Below are 14,193 nucleotides of genomic sequence, written 5' to 3'. Positions count from 1 at the left end.
AGCCGTAGAATAACCTAGGCTTTGAGTGGAGTGATGAGAGCCTGACAAGACACCTGCTCCAAGTAGATGCATCTGTGACGAGAGCAATCGTTTTATCCGAGAACGTGCATTTACAACCTGTTTACTGTGTTGCATTGTGAACCGCGGTTGGCTGTAATTAGGGAAACAGCCCTAACTCAGCAGCGTAACTAATCTTTACATTTACATGTAAAGATTACTTTACATCTATTAGCTCAGCAGCATAACTAATCTTTACATTTTCCATGTTTCTATTCTAAGTATCTTTTAAATCTGTCTGCTTCTCTGTAGACTAAGTCAGGTCGCCCTTGTTTTCTCTCTGGACTTAGGCATCCAAATCTTTTGTCTTTCCTCTTGCTCTCCTCCAGCCCATTCTTCATATTGCTCATATTGCTGTGAGTGATTTTACGCAAATGCAAATCTGATCATATCACTTACCTTCTTAAAATCTTTAAAGAGTCCTAATTTTCCTTAGGGTAATGACTAGGATCCTTTAAAGTACTGGCCTTTGCTTACATCCATTTTTCTCTCTCTTTCTAACTCTGCTTCAGCCACACTGAACTGCCTCAATACAGCTTTTACCTCCTGGTCTTTCAGCATTGTTCCTTCTGCTCAGAATCCTCATCTTCTCCCACCTTTCTTTATATGGTTAATTCATTGTCATCCATCTATGTTACTTTGGAGTAGCTTTCCTGACAACTTTAACTAGATCTCCCTTTTCCCATTTACCTGCATTTTGTGGTTAAAGCCGTTTATTAGTTTCCTCATCTTAAGAAGTTTGCATTTGGGGCGCCTGGGTGGCGCAGTCGGTTAAGCGTCCGACTTCAGCCAGGTCACGATCTCGCGGTCCGTGAGTTCGAGCCCCGCGTCGGGCTCTGGGCTGATGGCTCAGAGCCTGGAGCCTGTTTCTGATTCTGTGTCTCCCTCTCTCTCTGCCCCTCCCCTGTTCATGCTCTGTCTCTCTCTGTCCCAAAAAAATAAATAAACGTTAAAAAAAAAAATTAAAAAATAAAAAAAAAGAAGTTTGCATTTTACAGAGATGAGTCAGACAAAGGTGCAGTATAGTTTCAAACAGTAATAAGTGCTGTCAGGAAAATGAAACGGTGTTGTGACAGTGATGGGGGTGGGGTGTATGAAAGGCAGTCAGGAAAGTCCTAGCTGAGGTGACATTTGAGCTAAGACCTAACTGCAAAGTAGGAGCCAGTTTTGGGAAGAACAGGAAAACAGTCCAGGGAAGAGCAAGTGCAAATGCCCTGTGGTGTGAATATCAAGGCCAAGATAGCAAACATAAGAGACAGGAGAGAGGGGCACCTGGGTGGCTCAGTTAGTTAAGCGTCCCACTCTTGGTTTCTGCTCAGATCATGGTCTCCCAGTTTAGTGGGTTCGAGCCCCACTTCAGGCTCTGTGCTGACAGTGCAGGGTCTGCTTGGGATTCTCTTTCTCCTCTCTCTTCCCCTCTCCGATTCATGCTGTCTCTGTCTCTCTCAAAATAAATAAATAAACTTTAAAAATGTTTTTAAAAAGTAAGAGAATGGTATGAAATGAGACTATGTAGGGATCAGATCATATACACTTGGAGGCTGAGATAAGTTTGGATTTCATTCTCAATACAGTAGTTTGGGTTTTTTTTAATTAATTTTTTTTAATGTTTATTTATTTTTGAGAGGAGAGAGGCGCTATGCTAAGTGGGAATTGGGAAGAGTTTCTATTTTGAGTGAGGCTGGAGAGTGTTGGGGAGGGCAGTATATTCCTGGGGGTGGTAGTGTCGGAGAGGTCACAGGTTACACCCTAAGGGAAAAGCTGTATCATATATTTACAGTAAGCAGTTTGGATCAGAAGATAGGATTTACATAGTTATTTGGAAGACCCTGAATCATAAAAACAGAGCAGATTCAGTTCTCTTAATGGTATGAGGTAAAGAAAAGATGGCTAGATGTCATAGGCAGTGGAATAAGGAAATGAGACTAGCATAGAATAACTGAGGGTGAAGTATTTTCTCTCAGGTTGGAGGGTGATTGATAGTTTAGTAAGGTATCACGTAAGTGGGCTGTTATTTTACTGGTTTGGAGAGACTTCGTCAAGACCAGTGTCCTCACTGCTTGAAAGGCCCTTTGAGTGTGTTTACTGTGATAAGTGCTTAGCTATAGAAGCAAAGAAGACACGGGTCCCATCTCATAAGTGTTCCAGTTAAGTGGGCAGGAAAGCTAGATAAGCAATCAAATAATAATACAGAAACACAAGACTATTCAGTAGAGTTCAGAAGTAATTATCACCATCAGGTAGGGTTGAGGAAAGCTTCACAGAAGAGGTAACCATTTCAGATTTTATTTTATTTGTTCATTCATCCATGCACACATGCCTACATGCATACATCAGTCCATCAGCTATTATTTGAGTTCCTCCAATACACTAGACCCTGTGCAGATTCACTTTTTTATGAATATATTGAGTCTTTGTGCTTGCTAGAGTTTTCATTTTTCAAGAGATTGTAGTTGAGTTTCTTTTAAAAAAATTTTTTTAACGTTTATTTATTTTTGAGACAGAGAGAGAGCATGAACGGGGGAGGGTCAGAGAGAGGGAGACACAGAATCTGAAACAGGCTCCAGACTCTGAGCTGTCAGCACACAGCCCGATGCGGGGCTCGAACTCATGGACCACGAGATCATGACCTGAGCTGAAGCCAGACGCTTAACCGACTGAGCCACCCAGGTGCCCCTGTAGTTGAGTTTCTTTAAAAAACATATATTAATAAAACCATTTTTTTCTTGAATATAATATTATGCAATACAGCTAAATGTCTGGAAATATTGAATGTATGTGGAAATATTGAATGTATGTGTTTAGAATTCACAATTTCCAAGTGAAACCAAATCTGCTAAAGTATACCAGCTCTTTTATTCTTTGTAATAATCCGCTTATAGATAACTTTTTAGGTTTTGTTACATGTGTCCACTAATCACTTAAATGTTATTGTTTTATACATATAACTGAAGATTTTGAATCTGTTTTTCTAATACTGGCTCAACTCTTAACTAATTGTAATCTTGGGTAGCTCACTTAATCTGTAGGTTCTAGGGTGTTCTTTCTAGGAGGTTCCTGGGTTTTCTTATCTCTAGCTGAAGATATTTGACTGTGGTTATTAATTGGGTCCTACCGTTTCTTTAGTGGTGATTAGAAAAGTATATTTTGTTTTTTAAAATTACAATGACAGAGTGCAGTGCAGGGCCTTACTGGCATTTAGTGGGCTGGGGCCAAGGATGCTAACTGGCCTGCTTGCCCATATAGTCCTCTTAGAAAGTAGAATTACTCTGTCCCCCAGTGCCTGTAGTGTTTGTTAAAAAATAGCTTATTGATATATGATCTCAGTCTTTGTGCTCGACAATGATACGAACCTGTGACTTATTGTTTATACTATTTACTTTTGCAGTTAGCATGTAAATACTGGGCTCCGCATATCAAGAAAAAATCACCTTTTGATATAAAGGTAAGTATTTTTGGTTTACAACATTCTTTTTGAATAGGTACGTTCTTTGTATCTCTTTTTTTAAGGGCTAATTCAACAGAAGCATTCCATGATTTCTTTTTAAGTTCAAATTACACTTTTCTAATTATCAGACTAACAATTACTCATGTTAGAATATTTGGAAAATGTAGAAGTTACACATTAGAAAATAAAAATCACTACCCAGAGATCACCTCTATTGTCGTTTTACTGTGTTAAGCTTTTCAAAAATTGTGTGTATAATTTAATTGTTTTCCTGTTTATAGATTCTTAGATTATTTTAAATTTATCATTATTATAATGACCATGTAATGAATATCTTTGTAAATATACAGGAATTTCTGTACAATTTTTGACAGTACATGTAGGATAGAAGATATATTTTTTTTAATTTTTAGGTTGATGAACTGAGATAAAAATTTGTAAAAATGGTGGAAGCAGTGGGAGTTGTTTAGGGTAGAGGATTAGATAACTAAAGACCAGTAATATTTAAATAAGGGAATGGACTTATGGTTCAACTGGAACAATTTAGGATAAATGAAAACAAAAATTCCTAAATGTAGGATTCATTCTCATTGAAATGTTTTGTTTTCTTTTGTTTGTTTGTTTTGTTAATTTATTTTTGCTTATTTTTGAGAGAGAGCATATGCATGCTTGTGTGGAGCTGAGGAGGGTCAGAGAGAAAGAATCCAGCACTGTGCTGGATGCAGGGCTTGATCTCATCAACCATGAGATCATGACCTGAGCCAAAAATCAAGAGTCAGACACTTAACTGACTGAGCCACCCAGGAGTCCCTGAAATAGATTCTTAAAAGAGAGATCTTTAAATGAAACAGAGATAACATTGAATGCCATTTAACAAGTATTGACCCTTGATCAACGTAAGTTTGAACTACATGGGTCTGTGTATACATGTATGTATATATACATCCACAGTATAGTACTATAAATGTGTCTTTTCTTCCTTATTTTTTTTTTAATGTTTATTTTTGAGAGAGAGAGAGAGAAAAACTAGTGCAAGCAGGGGACGGGCAGAGAGGGAGGGAGACACAGAATCTGAGGCAGGCTCCACTTTCTGAGCTGTCAGCACAGAGCCTGATGCAGGGCTCAAACTCAGGAACCGCAAGATCATGACCCAGCCGAAGTCGGATGCTTAACCAACTGAGCCACCAGGCTCCCCCTTTATGGTTTTCTTAGTAGTGTTTTCTTTTTTCTAGCAGTGTGTAATACAGTATATGCAATAAGCATACACTATATGCTATATATATACTGTATATAACATACAGTATATGATACAGTAAGAGTACATACAGTATATAATATATATAGCATATGAAATGTGTTGTTTATGTTATCTGTAAGTCTTTTGTTCAACAGTGGACTATTGGTAGTTAAACTTGGGGAAAGTCCAAAGTTCTACATGAATTTTTGAGTGTGTGGGGGATTGGCACCATTGTTCAAGGGTCAGCTAATGAAGACTCCCTTTAGGTTCTGCCATTGTAAATTGAGTTGTGATGCTTTAGGCACGCTTGGTAAAACTGAACTTAACCTAAAAGTTCTTTTTTTTTTTTTTTTTTAATTTTTAACACTTTATTTTTGAGAGAGAGCGAGACAGGAGGGGCAGAAAGAGAGAGAGGGGGACAGAGGATCCAAAGTGGGCTCTGCACTGACAACAGAGAGCCCAGTGTGGAGCTTGATCTCACTAACCATCATGACCTGACCCAAAGTTGGACGCTTAACCGACTGAGCCACCCAGATGCCCCTTAACCAGAAATTTCTTACATTATTTGAGCTTAAATGTTTCATTTGTAAATATATTTTTGTTTTGCCTGCAATCCCTGTATTCGTCGAGAGGTATTCATAAACATGTATGTGTTAATCACTCTAATTACTACCAGAATTGCTTTATTTTATATGCTGTTTGTATGTGTTTGTATATGTTGTCTGGGGGTTCCTAGGGTCATTTTTCACTAATAACAAGAATATTTTAATGATGCAACTAGATTGAGTTGAACCTAATTGTTAAGATTTTCATCTATTTTTATTTTTTTAATTTTTAAAAAATGTTTTTATTTATTTTTGAGAGAGAGAGAGAGAGCACAAGCAGGGGAAGGGCAGAGAGAGAAGACACAGAATCTGAAGCAGGCTCCAGGCTCTGAGCTGTCAGCACAGAGCCCAGCACGGGACTCAAACCCGTGAACCGTGAGGTCATGACCTGAGCTGAAGTCGGATGCTTAACTGACTGAGCCACCCAGGCTCAGCTCTATATTTAGATTTTCAAAGATTATATCCAGATCATTTTAGTTAACACTAGTTATAATACTGAATGAAGTTATGTATATCTGTTTAGAAGAACTTTATTGTAGGTTGGTATTTAAAGATTATGCCTTTCATTTTATTATTTAATTTGAATTTTTATAAAAAGAAAAGCAATAACAGAAATTTTTTCTAAATTGAATAAGACTCGTTTGCCTCACTGTCTTCCTCCCTCTATCACCCACATTTACGTGACAAATAACTTTGAGCAGTTAAAAGATATAGCTAGAGTAAAATATATGACCATGTTAAAGGACTTCATAATTTTACAGTAGGATTTTTTTTAAGTATTATTAGTAGCACTTCTGTTACTTCTGCTGGTAACTGTTGTTAAAGACTCACATATGCTAACATTTGCACTAAATTCTTTACATGTGGTATCTTATTTATAGCAACCCTGTGGGATACTTCGTGTAGATACTTTGTGTAGCAACCCTGTGGGATACTTTGTGTAGATCCTTTTTGTAGATTGGGAAAGTGAGCCTTAGAGCTGTCCTAGGCAAGGTTTCTAGCTATCTGCAATGAAAATGGGTGATTTGAACCAGGCTTCCAATATCAATGCTGAATTCTGAAGTATCACAGCATCCTGGCCTCACTAACCCAAAAGAATTGAAATTCTGAGGCTTCATTGTGTGTATTTGGAAAACCAACTTGTAATCTGCTTCTTTTATGTCTTCACACTTCTAGTTTACTGTCTGGCTTTTGAAAGTACATTGTTATCATTCTTACATGGAGTCTGATAACATACACTTTTAAGTTTTTAAAAATATTCTTATTTGTGAATTTTTATTTTTCCTAGAAATATTATGAATAAGTCATCTTAGACGTTCACAATAGAGCTACCTTGAACATATCGTTTAATGATTGTTTCTAGGAATCTTTTTATGTGGACATATTTTATTTATCTTCTTCTACAACTTTGCTTTCTGTTATTTTACATTTTGAGGAATGTGATGAGATTATAAAGATCTCTTAATTATTATTTCAGTAGTATTTGATATCCTAAACCAAGTTATTTTGTGTAATCTCAGTAACTCAGTAATAGAAAACTATCAATTTAGGATAAAAAAATGTTTGAAATATTAAACATTTTTATATTTTTGATAACAGGTCATTGAAGATATATATGAAAAAGAGATTGTCAAATCGAGGTAAGAATGAGTTTAATTTTCATACATAGGGATTAGGTGGGACCAAATTGGATCTCTTCTGTATTTCTAAGCTAAATGAGATCATAACTTGGACCTTTTATTTTTCTGTTAGATTTTGTTATCAGGGAGATGGTGGCTAGAAAAACTTTATATGTAGCTGCTGAAGAGCCATACATTATTTTCTTGCTTCCTAATTTTTGACTTCGTTTAGAGGGATTAAATCCCATCAGGTTTATTTTGTTTCTGATGAAACATGAGGGACAGTAAACATGGAGATTTTATTTCAGTTGAACTAATACTAATTTTCTTTGATAAATCTTTTAAAAATATTATTAAAAATTATAAAAGTAAAACATACATAATAATACTTTATACAAAGTAGTAAAATATACGTTTTAACCGACTGAGCCACCCAGGCATCCCAAAATATACGTTTTATAAATGATGTATAGCATATATATAAAATAATAAAAATAAAAAATGAAAATTATATTTGAACAATGTAAAGAAGGAGGTAAGTTTCAAGAAATCTTCCCTATCCTTTAACCCTCAATTTATCTACATATATATCTGTATCTAGCCCCCTCCCTGATTTTTTTTTAAATACAGAAAGATTATACTCTACACACCATTCCATATCGTGTCTTTTTTTTTTTTAAACTAATGTATTTGAGGCATATTTTTATATTTGCACCTGCAGACATGGATGCCCAGTGAGTATCGTGGAAGGACAGTTGACTAAATGTGTTGTGTTTTTTTTTTTTTGTTTTTTGTTTTTTGTTTTTAATTTTTTTAAACGTTTATTTATTTTTGAGACAGAGAGAGACAGAGCATGAACGGGGGAGGGTCACAGAGAGAGGGAGACACAGAATCCGAAACAGGCTCCAGGCTCTGAGCTGTCAGCACAGAGCCCGACGCAGGGCTCGAACCCACGGACCGTGAGATCATGACCTGAGCCGAAGTCAGACGCTTAACCGACCGAGCCACCCAGGCGCCCCATTGATGTTTGTTTATTTTTGAGAGAGAGAGACAGAGACAGCATGAGTGGGGGAGGGGCAGAAAGTGGGAGACACAGAACCCGAAGCAGGCTCCAGGCTCTGAGCTGTCAGCTCAGAGCCCTACACAGGGCTGGAAACCATGAACTGCAAGATCATGACCTGAGCCGAAGACAGACGCTCAACTGACTGAGCCACCCAGGTGCCCCTAAGTGTTTTAATATGAAATGAAAACATTTAGGTTGTGAATGTAACAAAACTTTAAAATCTCAGATTTGTTATTTTTCATGTGTTTGATTCCTAGAAGGTTAATTTTACTAAATATCGTGAAGGTAAATCCATGTTATTGTCAAAATAAGAGGCTAATTGTTTTTGCTTTAATGATTGATTCGTGAGCATGTAAAAGGAGACAGGGCCAAAGACCATGTTAAAGATTTTGTTTCTTATTTGAAGAATAATGGGAAGCCAGTTAAGAGTTGTAAGCATGATGATGATCTTTTAAAAAAAGAATTTAGAGTTGATAAGAAGCAGGAAATAAGGGTGAGTATTGTAGTAGTTAGGTTTACGATAATGATGGCTTGAATGATGTTTGAAGGTGGAGAAGAGTGCCAAATTGAGATAGAAATGAAAAGACGGTTGCTCGTTGGACTTGGTGGGTTAGGGAAAGGGGGGAATCAAGGGTGACTTCTAAGTTTTTGGCTCAGGTTGCCCGGTGATTAGTGAGTGATTCCATTACTGACTTCTGCTATTGTCATTAGGGCTGGGGTTGGGCATAGATCATAGTCCACTTTTGGAAATGTTGAATTCTAGGTACTAAAGAGCCATTTAGATGGAGATGTAGAATAAGCCATTGGGTATCTCCGTGTAGAGCTCAGAAGAGGGCAAGGTTGAGCCTACATTTATCAACCACCATTTCAATGCTAAGGGTACAACAGTGAACGTGACAGATAGTCTCTGCTCACCGAGCTTATGCTCTATTTCTAGTCTAGACAGATAGGAAATATAGAGGTATATAATGTCAGCAGGTAGTAAGTGCTATGAATTAAAATAAAGTGTGTTTAGGGGCTCCTGGGTGGCTCAGTTGGTTAAGTGTCCAACTCTTGATTTGGGCTCAGGTTATGATCCCAGGGTCGTGAGATCAAGCCCTATGTTGGGCTCTATGCTGGGCATGGAGCCTGCTTAAGATTCTCTGTCTCCTGGGGCGTGTGGGTGGCTCAGTCAGTTGAGCATCCAACTTCAGCTCAGGTATCACAGTTCATGGGTTCGAGCTCCACGTCCGATTCTTTGCTGACAGCTCAGAGCCTGGAGCCTGCTTTGGATTCTGTGTCTCCCTGTCTCTCTCTACCCCTTCCCCGTTCACACTCTCTCTTTCTTTCTCTCAAAAAATGAATAAGTAAACTTAAAAAAAAGAAGTGTGTTTAGGGTAGTGACAAGGGCTTTTTTAGATTGAATGATCAGGGGAATCCTCTGAATATATGAACATTTGAGCAGGTATTTAATTTAACATATGTCTTATTGGTCTGGCATTGGGTATGGATGAAATTGCCTGAGAAAACTTAAATGAATGGGTAGATAAATTCTAGCATTCTTTTTTCTTACATATTAAGGATATACCAATCTGAAAATTATCTTGGACCTTCACAACTAGTTTTCTGTCTTTTTCAGAACAGGCTTTTATTCCAGTGGATAGTAATTGCTTGTTTTTTGTTTGTTTCATTTAACTTTAGCTATTAATATTTCTTCCTTAAAGATAGTTTTTATGTAACTAATAACCACTGCCAGTGATTTATAAGTTATATATTTGGCTACATTATTTTTAATTGCTGAAGGAAGTAACTTGTTGGCCAGACTCACTAGGACTTATGGCTCTCTTAATAGCCATTTTCTCGTCGTGTATACATTGTTGAATACTTAAATGAAAGTAAGCTGATTACATTCTGCTTCCAAATCTCAAAGTTCAAAAAGTTAAATGCACTTCCATAACACAGAAACTATAATGTATATATGTTTTTCATCATGATAAGCATAGTCTTTAATCCCTATCTCTAATGTAAATGATGTTTATTTAAATTTTTAAATGACAATTTTTTAGACTAGTGTCTGAGGAAGCTGTTTTGCTGAGTTATGTGCTGATAGCATCTTCATTACTGGGGAAATGACTTGATGTAAGATTATTAACTTGTTTGTAGGCTATCAAAATAGGCCACTTATAGCCAGCCATAAGGTACTCTTTAGTATTCTACATTAAGGTTCTTGTAATATACATTTTTGCATATCAACCCTATTTCTAAAGGAGGCATCTGGGAAATAAATCAGTCAGTTCTTAATATTCTCATGGTATAAATGATAACTTTTAGGATCTCAAAAGTAGTAAAATATATTGCCCAATAAGCCATGTGATTGATTCATATTTGCTGTCCTTACCATTATCAAATTTGGCAAGTGTGTCTTAACATATTTTCATCTGTTTAATTTTAAAGCCTTCAAAATAATCGTAATTATTATTTGTTGAGTGCTTACTATGTGCCAGATTCTGCTCTAAGCACCTTGCATATATAGTAGCTCATTTTTCCTCACGACAACCCTGTGCTACTCACTGTTATTATCCTCATTTTATTGATGAGTAAACTGCAGTACAGAGAGAGGTTAAGTAGCTAGCTCAAAATGTTTCCCAGTTAGAGGAAGAGCCAGGTATTAAATCCTGGTTCTTTGACTCTTTTCCAGTACTATGTTCTTAAGTAGTACAGGGTCTATTGCCTTTTAGAACTCCCCTCACCAGTACACTTTGGTTATGGCTGTTAATTCTGTTACGAATACATCTAAGTGAGTTTTGTGCAGGAAAAAAGTGAGTTATTGTGTAGTTTACTTTTGCCCATGTTTATATTTGTTTTCATTTAAAATATTTAAACCCCAGAGGGCCTGGCTGACTTAATCAGAAGAGCATGCAACTCTTGATTTTGGGGTTATCAGTTTGGGCCCCACATGGTGCAGAGATTACTTAAATAAGGAAAAAAAAAGACTTAAAAATGTTTAAACTCCTTTACTATGAAATTTAACACAGAAAAGAGCATAAAACAGAAATGTATAGCCTTCTGAATTATTATCATTCATAACCACCACCAAGGTAATAAAAGCCAACATTTGTCAGCATCCCAGAGGCCTTTTCATAGCCTTTAGCTTTAACGCTGTAAAATGTAAGTATGGAAACATGAACACTGTAGTTTTGGTTGTTTTGAATAAATGGAACCACATGGCATACACCCTTTTGTGGCTGACCTCTTTTGTTCACTATTATTTGTTTTTTTTAATCATCTACTTTATTTTTTATTTGTTTTTTAATGTTTATTTATTTTTGAGACAGAGCGAGACAGAGCATGAACGGGGGAGGGGCAGAGAGAAATGGAGACCCAGAATCCGAAGCAGGCTCCAGGCTCCGAGCCGTCAGCACAGAGCCCCATGCGGGGCTCAAACTCACAGACTGTGAGATCATGACCTGAGCCAAAGTTGAACGCTTAACCGACGGAGCCACCCAGGCACCCCTTAATCATCTACTTTATAATAAATCTGGAAATGGGTAGTTCAGAAGTTCACGTGAGGGCCTTCGTCAGCCTTTTCACAGGTGTGGTTTTTTTTGGCTTTCCCTGTATGGTTGCAAGGGGGCTGCCACAACCTTAGACTTCATGTTTTCACACAACCATATCCCAAGAGAAGAAGCAGCGGGCAATTACAATAGCAAAACTTATTGGCAGAAGCATAAAACTCCAAATTTAATGAGTATGGCCAAAATTGCTAGAAGAGAAATTGAGTGTTTTTCAGAGTGCTTTTTGTTTTATCTTGACCCATGACTTCTTTTTTTCTTGTCTAGTCGTCCAGAAATAAATGGGCCACTTTGCCTCTTTTGAGTATGAGGAAACTGGGTCCCAGAGTGTTTAAAAGATGTTGTCAGGGTAACACTGAATCATGACCAGAATACTGTCTTCCGTCTCATGTGCTGGTATTTTTTCTCTCTTTCATCATGAGGTCCTATTTGGCTGATGAAATGAAGCTTGCAGTTTTGTGCATAGTGGGCACTGAGTGAATTCTGTTCTCCAGCATGCTATTAAAGTGAAGTGTCTGCAGCTGGAAGGAAACCTAGTGTGTCTGACACACAAGATGTTGTATCCACTCAGTGACCTGGCTGGCTGTAGAGGCCAGTACCTTGCCAGTGTTGTATCTTTGTGCTTTTTTGCACAATAAAAACCTGCATTTTATTCTCACTAAAGTTCTGTGACACTGCTTGCTTAGTGAAACTATTTAAGAGATCAGAAGTCAGTGGAACAGGATTTTGACAGGGTAATGGTCTCCTGGCGTATTATAAATTCGTAATGCATAGACATTTAACTTTCTAAGCGGGAGAATATTATCTAGTGGCAGTTTTCTGGTCTGACTGCTTTATTTCGAGTATACAAAATGATAAAACTAAATTAGTGGACATTTGAACCAGCCTTTAGAGAGTTACCTGGTAGCTACAGCATCATTTATGCATGAAGTACAATACTTGTATTAAAAATAGACAGTAAAGAGAGCTAATATTCCTTCCACAATTTTCTTTTCTTTTTTTTTTTTTTTTAAATTAAATTCAAGTTAGTTAACGAACAGTGTTGGCTTCAGGAGTAGAACCCAGTGATTCATCTCTTACATATGATACCCAGTGCTCATTCTGAAAAGTGCCCTCCCTAATGCCCATCACCCGTTTAACTCGTCCTCCCACTTACATCCCCTCCAGCAACCCTCAATTTATTCTCTGTATTTGAGTCTCCTATGGTTTGTCTCCCTCTCTGTTTTTATCTTATTTTTCACTTCCCTTCCCCTGTGTTCATCTGTGGAGTTTCTCAAATTCCACATATGAGTGAAATCATACGATATCTTTCTCTGACTTATTTCACTTAGCATAATACCTTCTAGTTGTATCCACATTGTTGCAAATGGCAAAGTTTCATTATTTTTCATTGCTGAGTAATATTCCCTGGTGTGTGTGTGTGTGTGTGTGTGTGTGTGTGTGTGTGTGTGTGTGTGTGTGTGTGTGTGTGCGTGCGCTACACACACACATATACGTACCACATCTTTATCCATTGATCAGTCGATGGACATTTGGGCTCTTAACATACTTTGGCTATTGTTGATAGAGCTGCTATAAACATTGGGGTGCATGTGCCCCTTCAAATCAGCATTTTTGTGTCCTTTGGATAAATTCCTAGTAGTGCATTTGCTGGGTTATAATTTTTTGAGGAACCTCCACATTGTTTTCCAGAGTGGCTGCACCACTTTGCATTCCTATCAACGGTGCAAAAGAGTTTCCCTTCCTCCGCATCCTAGCCAAAACCTGTTGTTCCTTCCACAATTTTCTAATTTTGTAGACTTAATGTCAAAACTTATGAAACCTTTGAAAAGTCTGATTCCTGTGTTTGTGATATAGATGCATGTGTCTCTTGTACTTTCAGGAGGGCATGACTTTAGGTAGGATGCCTGGGTGGCTCAGTTGTTTGAGGATCTGACTATTTTGGCTCAGGTTGTGATCTCATGGTTGGTGGGTTTGAGTCCCACTGAGTGTGGAGGCTGCTTGGGATTCTCTGTCTCCCTCTCTCTGCCCCTCTCCTGCTCATGCTCTGGCACACACATGCTCTCTCTCTCTCTCTTTTTCTCTAAATAAGCTTAAAAAAAGAATGGTGGTCAGTGCTTTGGTTTTGGCAGTTGTGATCCAGTGTTATGAATAATGATGAACATTTGTGTTTTGATTATAATTATTTGCCTTATTCTGGAGCCTGCTTCTGTGTCTCCCTCTCTCTGTCCCTCTCCCTCTTGCGCTCGCTCTCTCAAAAATAAACTTTAAAAAAAATTACTTGCCTTTTTAACTTATATGTTATATTTCTGTGTTGTGGTGCTTGTTGTGTTTGTTATATGAGTAGGATAAGATTTCACTTAAGTAGGGGTGCCTGGGTGGCTCAGTCAGTTGAGCGTCCGACTTTGGCTCAGGTCACGATCTCACAGCTCGTGAGTTCGAGCCCCATGTCAGGCTCTGTGCTGATAGCTCAGGGCCTGAAGCCTGCTTCAGATTCTGTATCTCTGTCTCTCTCTGCTCCTAACCCACTCACATTCTGTCTCTGTCTCTCTCAAAAATAAACAAACATTAAAAAAAAATAAAAAAGATTTCACTTAAGTAATTTCTGGTTTT

At 37.7% G+C, this 14,193-nt stretch overlaps 1 protein-coding gene across 1 annotated transcript in view; it reads left to right on the top strand.

Annotated features, from left to right (window-relative positions):
• AQR (aquarius intron-binding spliceosomal factor) overlaps positions 1–14,193 on the top strand; it is a 98,892-nt gene that overhangs the window by 6,525 nt on the left and 78,174 nt on the right. Inside the window, exons 3-4 of the mRNA XM_025918898.2 lie at positions 3,446–3,502; positions 6,947–6,987. Coding sequence (XP_025774683.1) covers positions 3,446–3,502; positions 6,947–6,987 — 98 coding nt within the window. The remainder of the gene's footprint in view (positions 1–3,445; positions 3,503–6,946; positions 6,988–14,193) is intronic.

The sequence above is a fragment of the Puma concolor genome, chromosome B3 (genome assembly GCF_028749965.1).
Source record: "Puma concolor isolate L17-30 chromosome B3, mPumCon1.1.hap2, whole genome shotgun sequence".
Classification (NCBI taxonomy): Eukaryota; Metazoa; Chordata; class Mammalia; order Carnivora; family Felidae; genus Puma; species Puma concolor.
Note: the sequence above shows the minus strand (reverse complement) of the source record. Positions and strands in the feature narration are given on the sequence as shown.